The sequence below is a fragment of the Anoplopoma fimbria genome, chromosome 17 (genome assembly GCF_027596085.1).
Source record: "Anoplopoma fimbria isolate UVic2021 breed Golden Eagle Sablefish chromosome 17, Afim_UVic_2022, whole genome shotgun sequence".
NCBI lineage: Eukaryota > Metazoa > Chordata > Actinopteri > Perciformes > Anoplopomatidae > Anoplopoma > Anoplopoma fimbria.
Genome location: NC_072465.1, coordinates 19,651,800 through 19,670,605, shown reverse-complemented (window position 1 = coordinate 19,670,605; position 18,806 = coordinate 19,651,800). Strand labels below are relative to the sequence as shown.

The window sequence follows — 18,806 nt, the reverse complement described above, 5'->3', positions numbered from 1 at the left end:
CGAGCAAACCATCATGGGATTAATTGTCGAGCCACGGATATAAAGGAAGTGATGGTAAGGTGGAAAATGAACTGAAATATTTTATGGAAGTGCTGCTGTATTAGTTGGGATTGAGTTTCTTTCTTTGTGGGTCCAAAGGGTTTTAAGGGTCTGCACGACTCCTCTGAGTATTCACCAAAGGCAAAGGGATCCAAACTAAGCAAAGACATCTTAAAATCAGAGATGTCGGTCCTTAATCTTTTTTTATTCATACTATGAATAAATGCAACATTCCTACCAATCACACATAAAAGGGGAAAGTTTGGTCATGCCATATGGGCTATATAGGGCTGTTGTCTTTATTCAACAGATTCTTACCTGTGTATTATTTCATTGTCTTTTTTATTTGTTTTTACAATGCATTGCAGCACTTTGACTTGTGATTTCATTTAACTGCATAATCTTAATCTTGATTGTTTTCCCCCTGTGTAAAACCATGTGACTTTGTTTTTAAAGGTGCTGTATACATTCATTTGTTGTTAATATAAAGATGATAATAGTTTTTTGAGTAGACACACCAATATGTCTGGGTGCAAACCCTAGTGTTAAGCTATAGCATGATCAGTCTATCAAACTAGTGTACTTTCCTTGTTGGCCCATAGTGGAGATGACAGGTGCCAGTCAAACCAAGGCCCCCTTTCAAAGAGGCTGATCAGGCGGATAGATCAGTGACTGACTGTCGCCCTCTTCTGGTTCCTTTCAGTCACAACGAATGATTGCACTGCAGAGCCAGAATGAAATGGAAGTTACAACAAATGCTTTTTCATCGCTGCAGCCTATAATTAAGAGAACCGTCCAGTGCTACTGGCTATTCACGCAGAAAACATTACACAATCTAGGACAATGAGAAGAAAAAAAGCGACGGGGAAACAACCAACATTTACTAAAGGTACAGTTGGAACTAGCAACTTATTTGAATACTTCCAATTTCCTGGTACTTCTTCTTCCAGTGCAGCTGTACTGACAGCTGCTTCAGTGAGGTTGGCAGTGAGCTGCAACAGAAACAACAACGTTAGGTCTGTTGTGTTTTTAATTCAGCAGCTGACGTTAATAATGTGCCAACATATGTTTCCTTATGGTAAATTACTGCCTCTACGTTAATTAAATGAATGTAACTGTTACGTCACTAGGTATGTAGGTGCATTAATACGTCACTTAGTTCTACTAATTTTAAACGGACGACTTCTATCTTTGATGAAATGTTTTTTTTGGTGTTTTTTTTCTACATCTTTAAACTGAATCCTCCACGTGTTTCTGAACCTCGCACACTGTCGATGAAAAAAAAAACCGAGTTGCCACACCACAGCCTCGCGTGGACGTAACGTGGTTCAACAAACGTCGGTGTTTTCCGGTGTTTAAAACGAGCCAACCCGAAGCTGCCCGCGGACCAATCAGAGGGCGAGTTTGGCGGAACTCCTTGTGACGTCATATCTGTGCTCCGACAGGACCCCGCTGCATTCTCTCGGAGCGGAGAGGGGTCGTCTGCTCTTCACATGTCGGTGCCTCAGTGTCTGTTTTTGGGGGAAATACCGTGTAATGAAAACAAGTGTCTGGTTTTTTTTTTTTGGTTGGGGGGATCAATCATCCGATACCGATCGGCTCTGTCTGCGTGAAATAGGGAATGAACGACGAGACAGCATCGGACAGCTGGAAGAGAAACTCCGGGTGCTCCAGGTGTGAAGCTGCACAGAAGCTAAGCTAGTATAGCACAGTGGCTAGCCATAGGGTTTTAATGTGGCTAACACACCACTGACGTTTTGTTTGTGCAAACTTTACCCAGCTATCTACACAAGTAGGGGTCATATGTGTGATTACAAGAGATCCAGTTGGTCATTAATTAAAAACACTGCTGATATCTGTGCACTGATTGGCTGGTTAGATCCACAGACCATGCTATTAGTGCACATAGCCCAACATGACAGCTACAGTAATACACTGTTTTGATATGACACAGTCACCTTAAAGAACGAGCACAACCTTTTTTAAGAAGTAAGCTGTCCTTATTATAGTTGATTAGGTTCACCTAGTTAAAGCTAGAGCTTCTGTTAATGAGCCTACCCTCATTGTTAAGTGGAATAGAACCATCTGTCAATATAAAACATCACACAGTTCAGCAGCACCACAAACTGCAGCCTCCAAAATGACTATGTTAAATCAGGACTTCCCTAAAACAGGTTCAACAAAAACTGAACATTGCCTTCGTGAAGGTAATACTAATTGCATGACTAGCCATTTTTTCTTCTAATAGGATTGTTTCACCATCTTTTCTTATCTTCTTCAGCCTTTTTGTATTAATGAATTAATCATGCTTGAAATACTATTATTAGTGTGACTTCACCTTAAATCTGTACTCATTTATTTGCCTAAGATTTTGGAGTTGAGCTGCTGAGATTTCCGTTTCCACAATATGAAGGAGGTAAAGGACATTTTTAGTTTATGGTTACTTTCACATTAGTTTTATAGATTTGAATACTCTGGCCATTGTTTCTGGATAGACTGCACCCTTAATGCACTTTGAAAAGGGATTTTCTTATTTTGGGGTGGTGTCTTGGATATCTCAAAACCTTTTGTAATTTTGGTGAAGGGAATTTTACGTTCGGTGCACTGATGAAAGTATTCAATAGACTGTGAAAAAAGGTTAAAAAGGAGAGCACATTTCTGAATTAAACAATCATGCTATAAAATGTTGCTTGAAAGGGATGAAGCTCTTTGTAAATGAATAAACAGTTGCTCAATAGTCCTTCTAATGCTCTGTCTGTTTTCATTTAGTATTGAGCAAATGCTGGCTGTGAGTCCCGGAAAGACGCCCATCAGTCTGCTGCAGGAATATGGAACGCGGATAGGCAAGACCCCAGTGTATGACCTGCTGAAGGCCGAGGGACAGGCCCACCAGCCCAACTTCACGTTCCGCGTCTCCGTCGGAGAGATCAGCTGCACCGGCCAAGGGCCCAGCAAGAAGGCAGCCAAGCACAAAGCAGCCGAGGCTGCTCTGAAGATGCTCAAGGGAGGTCTAGGAGGTCCCGTCGGAGTTGGTGTTGGTGTTGGTGTTGGTGTTGGAGTAGGAGTAGACGGGTTTATTGGGGTTGACGTGTCTACTGATGGGGACAGGTCAGTTATTCTTTTTATTTTTTTTCTTCTTCATGTCTCTACGCTCTCTCTAAAGCCAATATAACATCTCAGTATTCAATGTACATCTAATAACTTAATACATGTGAGATAAATGTCTGTGTGGTTTCATTACTTCCTGCTCTGAGTTTGATTTACATCATCTCCTGTACAGCTCCCAGTCAGAGATGAAGACCTCAGGCAGTTCTCAGCAGTCTGAATGCAACCCTGTGGGAGCTCTGCAGGTGAATATACAAGATAACTCATGCAGTTTTATTTTGCTGTTTGACTGTCAACTAATAAATGCTTCCATTACTGTTATTAAAAATATCTCTTCTCTGCCAGGAATTGGTGGTGCAGAAAGGATGGCGTTTGCCAGAGTACACAGTCACCCAGGAGTCTGGTCCAGCACACCGCAAGGAGTTCACCATGACCTGCAGAGTGGAGAGATTTGTGGAAATCGGTAAAATTCATATACATGTTTTATTCTTTGAGATGTTCTGTGTGTATTTAAAAGCTTTGTCATAAATCAAATCCACTTTCTGTAATATTTAGATTTTTGTTAACATTCCAAACGTACACTGTCCTAAATAAATACCTTGAAGTTGTTCGTCAGTGATTAAACATTCAGGCACTAATGAAATAATGCTGATAGATTTCAGCTGAAATTGAAGAAACTCATATATGCTGCCTTTTTTTAGGGGTGCTTATTAATTGCTGATCTTCATTGACATTCATTGGCAACACATGAATTACAAGAACATTGACTGCTTCTAAAATAAACAATTTAAGAGCAACACATGGACTTGATTACATAAAATAGAGCATGTATCAGGTGACTCTGCGGTTGTTTAGCTTTTCATTGGCTTACTGAATGAATATCAGTCTAATCAACAATCAGTGATCGTTTCTTTATCCTCTCCAGGAAGCGGGACCTCCAAGAAGCTAGCCAAGAGAAACGCAGCAGCTAAGATGTTATCGCGTATACACGATGTCCCAGTCGACCTGAGGACTAGCAACGAACCTGACGTGGAAGAAGACACGTTCAACATGGTGAGACACAACCGGAAATGAACCCACTCTGTGCACCAGTTGACAATACTGATAGAAATCATGCATATTAGGTTACTCAGCACATAACAGGAAAAAATGCACAGCACTGAATAACAAGCAGATGTCGTATTTGCATTGCATAGGGCTTAATAATGTCTGCCAATGTCCTTCAGATGTTCTGCAGAATACCATAAACTATGCACCTGACACCCCATATCCCCTTTTCTTACTCATAAATCTTAATATTGTTTATTAACTGCTATGAACTTCACCTCCCCTGCACACACAGCACATGGGGAGCAGAGCTGAGACGGGGAAAAGTAAAGGCTTCAGCTGCACCTGGGACTCTCTGCGTAACTCCGCTGGAGAGAAGATCCTGCAGCTCCGCAGCCACCCTCTGGGCATGCCCACTGACTCCAACTTCTGCTCTTTGCTGAATGACCTGTCCACGGAGCAGCGCTTTGACGTCAGTTACCTGGATCTGGGTGAGTTAACATTCACAAACAGGAACTCTAGAATAAATTACAATTGCATTCTCTTCTGCCGAGCATCACAGTGTGACTACAGGGGAGTTAAAGAACACAGACATCACTGGTTATGTGTCTACATGCTTGAAGATATGCATTTTAGTTAGGAGAATGTAAACATAATGAGTTGATTGAGCTTTCACTGTGTGTAATGATAAACCATTAGTGTGCATATTTTTCACACTTTTCACATCTGCACAAACTTAAGACTTCAACAGCATTACGGGTACACATTGCTGGCAACATACCACAAACAAATTCTGTGTGGGTAGTATTACTGTTATCAGATATAGAGGAAGTAGCACGCAGCTGCATGCTGTCACAGTTTAGTGAGGAGGAACCATTTTATCTGGCACTTCACAGAAGGACTAGAATATTAATATATATAATAATATTTATTTGTTATTTGTGCACAATTTTGTTAAGGAACCAGCAGTCAGGGAATTCTAGATTAACACACTTGTGTTCATATAATTTATCAAAAAAACATGCATCAATAAATTCTAATGTACTGAGTAGTATTACAAAACATTCACTAGTTTTTCTCAGTTTTAAAGCATTAAAACATGTAATGGGTAATTGACATTAAATAACCTTATCTTCTACAGAGAATATAATATTTCAATTTATATTAAAATAATCAGTAGTTGCAGTCTAATACTTAATTGCAGCAGAGTAATACATTTTCAAACACTAAAAGAATAAAGCAGCAAATGAAGTATAACTGATATCTGGGTTACATTATAATTATATTATAAATGTCGTCACTGACCCATTTATGGTAAGTGAGAGTATGATAAAAGAATCATAACTGTCAAGTCCGTAATAACTTTTGTTTTGGAAATAATAGCTGTAGGACTGTCAACTCAACTAACGAGACTATTAGAACTAGAGATTGTGTTGATTAATTGAATATCGGTTTATGGCAGATCTGTAAAATTAGTTTCTCCACAAAGAATCACAAAAAAAGCACCATTTTAAATCATGTGTTTACCAGCGATATGCTGATAAGATTCTTGGAATAAAGTCATTAAGCATGAAAAAAGCATAAAGAACGACTAGTTGACGACTAAGGAGGTCTTAGTTCAATAAGAGGGGGCAGCCCTATATATCTGTCAGTGAAATGTGCTGTAGTGCTTTTTTCAGGCATGTGGAGCGTGAAAATAGCGTCTTTTGACTTCCAGGGACTTTTCCAAAGTAGCATTGATGGTTGAAATATCCGGGGGTTTTTCAAATCTTGCTGATAAAAATCAATATTAAAAAGGACTCTTGTTTTTGTTTCAGAGGAGCGCAGTCTGAGTGGCCTGTGCCAGTGTCTAGTGGAGCTGTCCACGCAGCCAATCACAGTGTGCCATGGCTTTGCTCCGAGCATAGATGCCGCTCGAGCCAATGCAGCCCACAATGCACTGCAGTACCTCAAAATCATGGCTGGGGGGAAGTGATGTCATCTTCCTCCTCACAGACTCTCTTTTGCCAGGATGAATTTCCTCTTTGGAAGACGGAGGCACTTTTTTGACGAGTTCAAATAACGCAAATACCTCAAATGTGGAAATAGAGACTTTTTCTGTCCCCAAATTTACCCCACGGAGCCACATGGATTTCTTATTGTTGCCAATGAAGATTTAGTTGCCCAAATAACTCATTTACCTCTCTCCTTTTGCATATTTGTCACATATTATTTTAAAAGGCATTTTCAGTATCCATAGGATGCACTGGATGTTCCTAAAAATAAGTCTTTATCTGAAATCATAAATGGTGCTCCTGCAGTGAGTTTCCAAATAACTGCAGACAAATTTTTGATGCAACAAAAGGGCCAAAGGAGTTTGTAGAAATTGGGCTATGGAATTGACAATTATTGGTGCTTCGTTTAATCCCAGATCAATGAAGGATGAACAGAAGAAAAAAATTCCAGCCATGTGCTGCAACGTGGAGAGAAACGGACTCTGCTGAATAAATATCAGAGGATAATTATTTTAAAGACTGCCTTGCTTTCAGATGATTTTTTTGTTTATTAATCTGGACCCTAAAAAACAGTTTGCCTCTTTGGTGCTGTTAATGTTCAGCCATAAATTTGGGAATTCTGAAAACTCAACATATTTGTTGAAGGTTTGGTGTTTGGTGAGAAGAATCAGTATACTCAGATGACTGAATAATATTGATTGATGAATTGACCATGTAATGTTTGCAATTTTGCCCCTTTATAAACATCCTTGTTAGAGTTGGGCTCATGTTGATGGCTTTCAGAGCAGTAATGGAGTAAGTACTCATACTATGTGTCTTTTTAATCGTGAGGATAGTTTAAAAATACTCCATAACATTACAATTCAATTAAAAATCCCAGTTACTCCTCAATGTGCAAAAAGAAAATTATCACAGTTTTGAATTTACAATTTTGTCAAAAACTCTCCTTTTAAGATAAGAGCACACAGTTTTTGCACAAAGTGTAAATCCATTTCAGTTTAAGACAAAGATTAGTTAACAATGAGGGAGAAAGAGTTCTGTGAATCTTCTGCATTATTCTCGTTACTTTTGACTTTCAATATCAAAGACCAAACAAAGAACCTACCACATTTAACTATGTTGAGTCTCATTGGGTTTTTTTGTCCATTATGCCTGGTATTGTTTCATTTATAATTTAAACCCTTGTGATTTTTTTCTGTCAATGTGACTATAATTCCTGTTATTATGTTTGAAAACTGATGATCATGAATTTCCACATTATTTTCTCCAACTACTTGCTGTGTCTTGGTTTAAGGATTCATTACCACCCACCTTGCACTCAGCTGGAATATGTATTGAAAATAGTGGACAGTTTGCACTCAATGTTTAAAGATAATGTCCTTTGCACAATGCAGACTGACAGAGTTTCTGTACATCTCCCACCAGTGTGTTGGATGTTAACCTCATTCTCTGAAAAGGCAGATCTGCATCTTGTTTTTTTGAGAATTCAAATAAGGAACTTTTGCTGGGTTTTTTTTGTGAGTTTTATTTGCTGACATCATTGACGTCCATGCTGATATTAATACATTTCAGAGAGACTTCTTTGTCGTGGTAGTAGAAACTGTTTTTAGAGAAACGATGAACTGAAATGTGAGCTCCATTGAATTTGTTTCCAATAAAACTTTTTTGTACATTTTACTGCCAACTGTTGTTGTAATAACTTGAAACATGTTTGACTCATAAATTGAATTACCATTTAAAGAAAGCATGGTCCAAACAGTATTTCATCAACCAGACATTTCAACTTTAACATTTTTACTATATTATTACTTATTTACAATGTTCTATATTCAGTATTAGCACTGGAGGATAACACTACTTTAACGTTGTTTACATGGTTTTCAGTCATCTGCTTTGTGTGTTCAGTGAGGGGCTGACTTCTTCGTCTGCGTAGCCGCTGCTGTCTGACTGCATGCTGTCGCCCCGGACCACCTCACCTACACAAGGACACAAACACAGTCAGGCAACAACTCCATGCACTGTACACCACTGGACACATGCAGAACAGACACATGTCTCTAGCGATAAATACACATGCTCACACAAACATCCTTTTCTATATACATTTGTCTAAACTATTCAGGGCCACACATCTGACATTGGTTACGAGACCAACAGTGGGGCTGAAGTGAAATACTAAAGTTGAGCAAGAAGTTTTGTACACACACATTTCTGTGTGTCGGCCGTTGACTGAGAACACCCTTTACTTCATACATTTAAAACGGTGTGAATAGAGCTGTCGTGAGATCAAATTTTCACCACACTAATAAAAGATTACATGATATCAATGTTAATGTGCTATTTATGTAAAGTCATTATGTAAAAACTATTGGTCAAATTCCTCTTCAACTTTGTTTATTCTGTATCCACTTTGTTGGCAAATTAATTATTCAACATAAGAGTGTAGGGAGGTGGAGAGAGTCTGAAAACATAAAGGTACAAAAGTGTGATTTAATTGGCACTGGATTATTTCTGTGATATTATCATAAGTGTATTATAATCAAGATATCAATATTACATTAATTAAAGATCCCTTTTACGGTCAATACCGGTATTTATCGCAACACCCCTAGTAGTGAATTGCATCCGCGACCTCCAATAATTATTGTTTTTGTGTTAAACTTTGTTGTCCGTGTTTTACCTTTATGAAAAGGTATGTGTACCCACATTGAGACTAACAAAAAACAACTAATACAACATTCTTTGTATGTTCACACATACAGCTGATTCTGTAATCTGATGTAAAAAATTATCACAAGTCATGTTCCTCTAAAATATGAAGTGAAACAAAAGCAGCAGTTGTAACTACCATCTATAACCTGTGGTCATTTAAAAAACGTCATTACACAATTCAAATGTAAATGTACCTTTGTATTGATGTTTTTCGGACAACTGGGAGGTTGTTGTTCTTGTAGTTTCTAATTGTCCAAAATCTTCCTCTCCTGCACTGTGCACCTGTACAGACAACAGGTATGAATATATGATATACCATTTGTCTACCATTAAAAATACCAAACAAATTATGCACCATGAGGGCTGAACAATATTTTCAAGTATTGTTTCATCATTCCAATCAAAATGTATGCTTTTAAACATTTGAACCCATTTTCTGATAGAATACTAGTTAAGTTGTTCTTCCTTCATTTCTAATCTTATATACAAACAGTTTAATGTATCTGATAAATAATATTTTGTCCTTAAGCCCAATCTTATTACATTTTGTTTACTGGTTTTTGCAAGCACGCTTTGCCTGCACAAGAAATCAAAACCATTGTTATAGTGGAGAGTTTGGCATAAAAAAGGCTATTGTTTCATCAAACTTAGGGAAGTTCAGGAAGAAGGAAGAAATTGTCTGAAACAAAGGGGTTTAATCAAAATGTTGTAGAGCAAGAACAGGCGCTGTAAGGAGATAGCTTTGCCACTGATGTCACAACACAAGGCAACTCAATTCATTCATTGCACCATTACCCATAACACCTCACCAAAGAGCAGTGTATGATGAGCCAGAACCAAACACCATCCACTGAGGAAAGAGCGTATTTTGCTAGAATAACTGGGATGATAGTTTAAACTGAACAATATTTATATTTCCTTCTAAGTTTGTTAGTTGTATCGTAATGTTCGCAGACTTTAACCTGGACTGATGGGTGATCATTTAATTAAATTGCAATGTTGAGTCAACCAGAAAATGTTTGTCCTAATTTCTGCTAAATAAACCTAATCATGGCTTGTCTGATTAAATATTCCCAAAGGAAACTACAGAGGCAAAATACTAGTTTATTATCGCATTTTATACTGTAAAAAAAACTTTACACTATTACCACATTACCTCCTCCAGCTCAAAGGAATTAACCGGTTGCAGGTTATTGGAGTCGTGCCTGAGGACCTGGTGCGTCTTTGGATTTAGGTACCTGCTTTTCCCCCCGTTAAAGGACTCCTCACAAGCCTGGACAGGTGGGACAGTAGAAGAGTCGTCGTCCCTCTCCCAGCCAGTAACAGTGATGCAGCACTGGGCGGAGCTACTATTGGAGGCCAGGCCAGGAAGTGACCTGGATGCATCCAGCTGTCCGGCATCAGACTCAGAGATAGTGGTTTGTGCATCGTGTTTATGTGATCCAGGACATGATCTATCTCTGTTCCCAGTCTCAGAGGAGATAGGAGGCAGGGTGTTTGTTTTTGCACTACGTGTGTGATGACAGCAGAAAAGTGCCTGGTGTACACTCTCCACTATCTGTGGGCAGATTAGATCATATGTAACCTTGGCAACTGGTTTTGGATCAGCTGTCCGTGTGTCACTTTGAGTTGAAATGAACTGATGATCTGTTTCTGTAACGGTTTCTCCTGATAATGATGACGCTAGAGATGTTCCTTCACTGTGAGTCCTGCCGTAAAGGTCTCCTGGTTTGACTCTATTTTTATTGGGATCAACGTTATCTGTCTGTTTGCTGCCCTGAATCTCCTCGATACGGACCGTATTTCCATTTTGAAGATTGTCTTTGTCCGCCACGGTCTGCTGTGTTTGCTCCTCTTTACCACCGTCACAAGATTTCTCACCAATCGTGACCATCCTAACATCCACAGCTGATTTACTCTTGTCCTTTACCCCCAAATCCAGTTTCTTGCTGGCCCCAGTCTTGACACTCTCCAGGACTATGTCAACAACATCAGGGAGGCTGGGCGTTTTTCTGGGCGAGGGCTGTGGAGACGTGGAGTCTGACCCCCGAGGAGAACCCGTGTAGAGACACATCTTGGAGACAGTGTCCTTCAGCCTCTCCACAGGAGAACGAGGCTCGCTGCGGACGCTGCTCCTGAAGCGTTCGATCCTCTCCACGGGAGACGAGGAGAAGGTAAACTCTGGTGTGGCCAATTTCTGTAGAGGAGTGCGGGACACGTGAGAGTAGAGGGAGTAGAAAGCGTTGGCCATTGCTGTGAGCACTTGCACTTGTCTGAAACGACCTGTGGAAAGAATAAAATGCAAAAGAATCAGGCACTATATATCTCATTAGCAACATACCAGAGTTATTTCTTCTCATCACACAACAAACAATAATGTACAATTCAAAAAATATCTCCATAGCCTTACTAGCAAGAGAGAGGCTGGGGTCTTCCTCTCGTATCCGCCGTAGCTGTGAGTCAAGGAAGAGGCGGAAGTTGATGCCCTTAGACAAAGAAGGGAAGGTGAAGAAGCGCGGAGGGATCCGAACAGTGACCTGCGGCTCATCACAGCCAAAACCCAGCTCGTATAGCGTCTCCTCAGCATCCTCCGAACACATCTGCAGGACATCCAATACACTAGTGCGCATGTGGGAATACAAAAAAAAGATAAGGTGTTTTTTCCTGTTAAAAGTGTTTTTGTGAAGCCTATTGAGGCAAATTTGTGATTTGTTTTATAAATACAACTCAACGTGTGTAGTGCTTATTAAGACAGTTGCTTTTTTAAGTGCTTTACAGAATAATGAAACCAATACATACAAATGAAAACAATAAATGAAGAAGAAGAATAAGGATGAAGTACTTTCAAATAGAATAATAGATAAATATATATTATTCAGGTATAAACAAGTCAGAGAAAAAAGATAAAAGGAGGAAACTGAAACCTGTAAATTGTCAAGCAGGTCATTCAAAAGCAAAGAGCCTTGTTATCAGTCCTACAGAATAATAAAGATTTTAAAAGTTTAAAGCTTCACCTTGATGTAGTTGTCAAGGTGGAGGAGGACAAGCAGCTGGAGGCCATGCTGTGGCCCAAGTTCAGCACCGGCAGACATAGTTTCTGACGAGGGGTACTGTGACCAACACAGGTGAGAAGTTGAAGAAACATACAACAATCTCAAGTTCCTCTTAAGTATCTCAATAATAGTGCAAAACCCATAGTTTAGTAAGAATTGTTAATGTCCTTAAGTAAAAGTTAAGTTGTTTTGTTGTTTCTTCTGTTGTATTTCTTTGAGCTAAGGTAACAGAAGTTGTCCACTGACCTGGTGAGTCTGCTGGGACATTTTTTGGGGGAAGGATGCTGTGAGAGGCTTCATGTGAAGAAGAAAAAACAGAATAGTGTATTAGTATTTAGTATTGATTTGGTAAATTCAGAAAGTCCAGTCAACAAATAGTCTTTCGAAAAAAAAGTATCCATCCTATAATCAAGTCATATTTTAGCACTATTTCATTTACACCTCTGAATCAATTCAATGGAAACAACCGCAGTAAGAAGGGACATAAACATTATGACATAAAAATTGTGACAAATATCAGTGAAGAGTTGTTAGTGTGGAGGGGAGGGGAGGGGGAGAAAATGTTTCTTCCATTATGGATTGGAAGTGTAGCTACTGTGCCTCTAAATCTGACTGAAATGTGAGAAACATCAACAGTGACAGTTCATCTCCCTTCTAAATTAATTCTGTTCTTTTGTGTAAAAAAAAAAGAAATTGAGTTTAAAACACAGTCAATGATGAAACAACATGGATTCATATTAACTAATATTCACTAATTCAAAAGCATGATATTCTTTGTCTCTTGTTGTTTTATTATTACTACAACTATCAGAGTACAGTTGATACTCACCCAGCTTCAGATGTACTCTCTCCAACATTTAGCAAAGAAGCTGAAACAAGAAAGAAATCATTCCCGAATAAAAAACAATATTTTAGGCATCTGAATGTGGATTTCGCCGTTTATTTACAATTTGTTGGTTGACTGAGTTAAGGCCGGCAGGTTTGAACACAAATCGTTCTTGCTACGATTGACAGTATTAACCACTGCACCAGCGTGACGCCATCAGACTGTAGGATGTCATGTTACGTAAATGTTTTTGTCCCACAAGACAGATCTTAAAATTAAAAAGCTCTAAGCGACAAAATGAAATGCATTATGTAATTCTTTACCCGACCGTTGTGCCGAAAGATATGAGACGTACTACTTAACTTGTGAAATAATATGATGTTCTAACCTTGAAATATAAATTATATTTATTTTCTAATGTTAATGCTGTATGTGTAGATATAAGGGTGGATACATTTCATACAAAAAACAAAAAACATTTTATGAATTGTTAACTTTTTGAGATAGGTACTTTCCACATTAGACTGCATCCTTCTTGGAAAAGGTACAGTAATATTGCGTAACACTTGAAATTTCTCTGACTTACATTACAACAGATTTGCACAGATGGGTCAGTGCCACCACTATTACAAACAGAACAATTGAGAACTTGAACAGATGCTGCACATTATGATGCAAACCTCATTTGCCTATATGACATATCCTGCTTTGTGACCTTCCTTTGTGTGTGTGTGTGTGTGTGTGTGTGTGTGTGTGTGTGTGTGTGTGTGTGTGTGTGTGTGTGTGTGTGTGTGTGTGTGTGTGTGTGTGTGTGTGTGTGTGTGTGTGTGTGTGTGTGTGTGTGTGTGTGTGTGTGTGTACTTACCATCAGCGCCAAGACTGAGCTCATCTTCAAAAGTGCTGGTTTTCAGCACAGACTCTGAAGAAAAGGCACTACTTCAATGATTTAAGTTATTTACCACATGAATGCACATTATCTTAATTTTCTGAAGTTATCAACCAAAGAACAGACAAATTTTTGTTTTTAAATCTTGCTTGTATGTGTCGAATTTCAGGTACTTGTTTTTCCATTACATACTACTCTATTCTACTCCACTACAATTCGGAGGAAATTTTTACTCCACTAAAGCTTTAATTAGCTTCACAATGAGTTTATCAAATATGATGCACTACTATAAATACCACAGTAAAATGCTACTCCAATGAAATAATGTACAATTGCATTACAATGATAATATATTTTTACTTTTGATACTTCCTCCACCACTGCTGGTGTGTATGAACATGATTTAAGATCCTCTATAAGTATACACATTTAAATGTATTTACATTTACCACATACAACACTTCAAATGTTAAATGCATCACAGTTTGGTAATTGATACATTCATGACTTTAGTTCAGTTACTCACCAAAACTCAGCTGACCGTTCTTCTCTGACCTGTAAGATATGTCCCAATATTGAATGCATGAATACACACACAGGGTTATTTGCATAATAGTTTTGTTAAATAACTAAGTCATTGCATTTGCATATGCCACATCTGTACGATAGCATGGCTACAAAGCAAGCTTGTGAGATCGACTCGCTAATCAGCTCTCAGCGCGCTGCTGGTATTTGTCAACTTCCTCTTGTGGAAATGTTCACGTGTTGAGCAGCATGAAGGTCAACACCTCTAAAAACCGATCGGGTCATTTTCATGTTGAGTTCCCAGAAGGCATAAACCATCAGGCCACTCCTTATATGCTGACACGCAGCATTTAGCACATCACTGACTACCAGTCTCTATCTCTGTGACTGAAATAAGTGACAATAAATAATGTAACATTGAATAACCAGTTGAATAAGAGGAACTGTTATTTCCTGCTAGTTATAAAATAATCTAACTATAAACCACAGGGACATAAAAAGAATGAGAGGTCTTAAACTGTGTGGTATCTAGGTGAAATAGTCTTGAGTTTGGAGGGCTTCTTGAAATGTTTGTCTTTATCCTGAACTTTGCTGTCAAATGTTGTCTGCATCCTCTCATGGCCTAGAGAGACATCCGATGCGTCATTTAACACTGGCAGATCTCACTTCAAAGCACTCTAACATTATGGTTTTGAAGAACTAAAATAAGTTTTTTTTTTCCAAGCTTAACTTTAAAAATACCTCATCTAAGGCCATTGTGGTGAGAACAATACTGTGGCAACGTTAGCACACCATCTTCCTGGAACACCTGACCTCAGAGAGTTTCCACTTTTCTACTTTACTGTTTGTTAAACCAGTTTCCAATGTCTGACACCTTGTCCTTCGGAGCCTGTGCTCAAAGAAAAAGATCATCTTACAAAGAAGAAAAAACGTAGTAAAGCGAGCTGACTCACCCACAACCAAGGAGCCAGTTCTCAATCTTTCCTGTGAAGCATCCTGTGGAAAACACGCATATACATCACTAAGCTTTATGAGTAATCTTCATTAAATAAACAACTTTTTAAGTTTTTTACTCGGTTTCACATTTGCCTTAAAAAAAAACTAAAAAACATGCATTATGTAAATTCTGACTGAGGACATATTGTTATGAAGAACTGTAACCTGTGATTGCATTGAATTAATATTGAATCTATTTTTTGAAAGAAGAAGTTAACCATGTTTTATATATGAACCACTTTTCAGTTGGGCCATTTGACGATAAACAGGGCATAAAATCACCCACTACTTCCACTAAAATGTGTGCTTTGAGCTCAATTCACCTGTTGTTACACAAACTGTGAACACTGGACGGATCCTTCACACTCTTCTAAGTTTGGACCTACCGTCAGAAAAGACATCATCATCTGCTATAGAGGCAGAGGGGAGGTTGCAAAGCGGGCCGACAGGTTCCAGCTCCTCCAGAGTGGGTGCATGTCGGCTGCTGTTGATCCAGGCTCGCCGCCTCACTGTGGACGACGGGCTCTCCATCGCCTCAGTTCACAGACAGCCGGGGAGCATTGTGAGGTCGCAGCTATGGAGGCACAAGGAGCGGATAAGGTGTTTTAGCTTTTCCTCTGATATTTGTTTTAAAAGGCTAAAGAGATTTTACAATGAAGTCTGTAATATTCACTGTTTTGAGCTAGAATCCTTTATCAGTAAAGTTGAACTTATCAACAGGATGATCTCTCATAAAATGTACTATCTGGCACGATGGACAGGCCTCTAAAACAGCCGACTATGGTGCAATACTAAAACTTTGACGGATTAATATATAGTATTTCACCTGGATTAGTAGCCAACACCACTATGGTTGAATAATTACTCCATTACTGCAATTAAATTAATATTTTCCATCAAAACACAGTACTAAACAATTGATCAAGTTCCAGTTCAAGGTCACTTTTCTGTTAAAAATATGTAAAATTAAATATTAACACAAATAAACATATAATATCTGTATAGTGTGTAGGTGCATGAAGACCCAAGCATCATAAAAGGTCTATTTGTGTCCAAATACAGTGCATATAAAAAAGGTATACTGTATACTTAGTAGCTATAGAAAATGATGTAAGATGACTTTTGACAGTTAAGGAGGCCAGATATATAAACACAATGACAGATAGATCCATCCAAATCCATTTATATCAAAATATGCTAAATAATACTAAATTTCAAGTCCAATAATAAGCCCAACCAGCCACCTAGTTAGCTTATAATAAATACAATTCTAATGAATAGATCTAAACTAGAAAGTAGGATTTTAAAGATGTTTGAAGTAGTGATATTCCACACTTTGTGATGATCATAACTGTATTTTATTGGCCTAATGTCATCAACAAAATGATATATTTCTCCATAATCATCTAGGAAAAGTTGTCTGGTTATGAGCTGAAGTAAGTAATCCTCCTAAGAGTTTTCCAAGTACATATTTTAAACAAAAATAGCGAGTGAATAAAAAGCAGCTTTACCTTCATGGACGCAGGTTTCAGTTCTGTCAGCGTCGCTCTTTCTCTCGTTTCCTGTTGTCGCGGGCTGAGGTATCTGGAAATGATCTGCAATCTTCAGCAAACTCTCAAACTGCATCCAGCCTGCTCTAGTTTCTTTTTTTTGCAACGATGGCTTCACTGTGACACAGTTTTTTTTGGGGTCGTTTCTTGCGATTCGTGTCAGAGGTTCTGCATGTGAGTCGCGGATCATTACAGGAGGATGATGGAGTGTGAGCAGGCGGACTGAAGGAAGTGATCGGTCTGATCAGCGCGGGACGCAGCTGCAGAAACTAAAGTACACAGACTCGGAAGATGGGTTTTTTTTAGAAATGTCAGAGGTACCTAAAGGTTGACTTGACTGCAACATAATTGATAACAATCATTATTATAAAGTAGTTCAACATATATGCATGATTGCAGAGAAACTCCCACATGACACCAACATGTTTATTTATTTTCTTTGTCAAAAATATGAATGTATAGTCCATACAAGACATATTCTCAGCAGCTTTTTATTTTGTTTATTTTTGTTAGATCTAGCTACTTGTGTTAATTTAATTTCCTTAATTTTAATTTAGAGAATAGATTATAGATGGATGGATGGATGGATGGATGGATAGATGGATAGATAGGTGAGCAGGCATTTACTAACTGGTAAATGTTTTTTATTATTATTATTGACGTTATCCCCATAACATAATAATAATAATAATAATAATAATAATAATAATAATACATTTTATTTATAGTGCACTTTATATTCAAGAATCTCAAAGTGTGTAGGGAAATAGATAAATACAATGCAATACAATACAGATATAAAGTTAGGAACGCTAATAAATGTAATTTGTAAAATAAGTGTTATCTGTATTGTCGCGCTCAATGAACGAGTTTGCGAATGTTCAAGAACCTTCCCACGTCATTCGACGTGCGACAGGCAGGTTTGGAATGGATTACTATGGATGATGTAGGCGGCAAATTGCTTGGCAATTGTCAGGGCCTGTTGGCGCCGGCGGAAATTTATATTTACCAAATAATAAAACCACACATTAAGGCCTACATTAAAGATAAACAAATTAAAGTTACTGTACCTCTGTCTTTCCCCCGTTTTTCCTCCTCTTCTCTTTTCTTTTCCTCCCCTGGGCGCCAGAGGGTTTAGCTTTCTTTGACATTGTGATGTACAAAACTACCTGTAACCCATAAGAGCTTTTTTTTTATGCTTAATTTGTTACATTTATATCTGATATAATGTGTTTGACACATATAGTCTTATCTATTGGATTGCTTTCTTTATGTTTTCTCTTGGTTCGGAAGGGAAGAATCAACTTTTCTTTTGCAACAGTAGCTATTTATAGCATTTTTAATGGAAGCTATTATGCAAATAGAAAAACAATAAATAATGTAGACTTCCTACTGGCCCAAATTAATTACTACAGGAGAAAGATAAAGGATTAAGTGTGAGGTACTTTTAGCTACTTTTTCTATTTTAAGATACTTTATACTCCTACTTCCCCATTTTACTTTTAAGACCACAATGTATTTGACAGTTGAGATTACTTGGATGTAGGGCTTTTGACATTTTGACATTTCACAGTAGGAAAAGCAGAGATGTAAATAAGAAAAAGAATGATGGCTGAATTCCATTCAGTGGCCTTAGATTCAGGGTCCTGATATTCTGCATGCTGCCTCCCTGTGAACCTGCCATGACATACTGGGACATTTTATAACAACGAAGCCATTCCTAATGTTATTAACAACTGTACTTCAAAATATCTGCTGTTAAAAAGGCATGCTGTACATACAAAACTATGATACGCTAATACAATATGACTATTTGTTATGATTAAACTATCAAACAATGGAAAAAGTAATTAAAATGTGCCTTATCTCAATACAAGAGTAGTATGCTGGTTTCATAATGATGCATCAGTAATTATAGATGCATAACACAGTGGGCATTCTTTCTGACTCGCTGCTATTATTGTCACTTTACCTTGTAACTTGTCTAAAATTGCTCTTGTGTAATTTCTATTTTTACTTCTATTGAAGTTGTATATACCACTTATTATTTTCAAATGATTTATTCTCTTATTT

At 38.1% G+C, this 18,806-nt stretch overlaps 2 protein-coding genes across 8 annotated transcripts; one reads left to right on the top strand and one right to left on the bottom strand.

Moving 5' to 3' along the window:
- Window positions 1-726: 726 nt before the first annotated feature.
- Window positions 727-6,190, top strand: tarbp2 (TAR (HIV) RNA binding protein 2). 6 transcript variants are annotated; one of them, XM_054617852.1, is made up of 9 exons: window positions 1,680-1,713; window positions 2,214-2,246; window positions 2,408-2,455; window positions 2,809-3,147; window positions 3,320-3,389; window positions 3,490-3,607; window positions 4,046-4,197; window positions 4,487-4,682; window positions 6,009-6,190. In XM_054617852.1, the coding sequence occupies exons 4-9, from the start codon at window positions 2,819-2,821 to the stop codon at window positions 6,164-6,166; spliced, it is 1,023 nt and encodes a 340-aa protein (XP_054473827.1). In that variant the 5' UTR covers window positions 1,680-1,713; window positions 2,214-2,246; window positions 2,408-2,455; window positions 2,809-2,818; the 3' UTR covers window positions 6,167-6,190. The 6 variants fall into 6 exon arrangements, with proteins under 6 accessions (XP_054473826.1, XP_054473828.1, XP_054473825.1 ...); XM_054617851.1 differs by lacking the exons at window positions 1,680-1,713; window positions 2,214-2,246 and adding an exon at window positions 727-928; XM_054617850.1 differs by lacking the exon at window positions 2,214-2,246 and having other exon boundaries at window positions 1,477-1,713.
- Window positions 6,191-8,062: 1,872 nt separating this feature from the next.
- Window positions 8,063-16,946, bottom strand: tespa1 (thymocyte expressed, positive selection associated 1). Of its 2 annotated transcripts, none has more exons than XM_054617844.1 (12): window positions 16,695-16,946; window positions 15,570-15,757; window positions 15,141-15,183; window positions 14,189-14,217; window positions 13,642-13,695; window positions 12,780-12,819; window positions 12,197-12,244; window positions 11,912-12,007; window positions 11,308-11,516; window positions 10,054-11,180; window positions 9,092-9,179; window positions 8,063-8,161 (listed from the first exon to the last, which is right to left on the bottom strand). In XM_054617844.1, the coding sequence occupies exons 2-12, from the start codon at window positions 15,712-15,714 to the stop codon at window positions 8,070-8,072; spliced, it is 1,971 nt and encodes a 656-aa protein (XP_054473819.1). In that variant the 5' UTR covers window positions 15,715-15,757; window positions 16,695-16,946; the 3' UTR covers window positions 8,063-8,069. The 2 variants fall into 2 exon arrangements, 1 of the variants encoding a protein (XP_054473819.1); XR_008531836.1 differs by having other exon boundaries at window positions 8,074-8,161; window positions 10,136-11,180.
- Window positions 16,947-18,806: the final 1,860 nt, after the last annotated feature.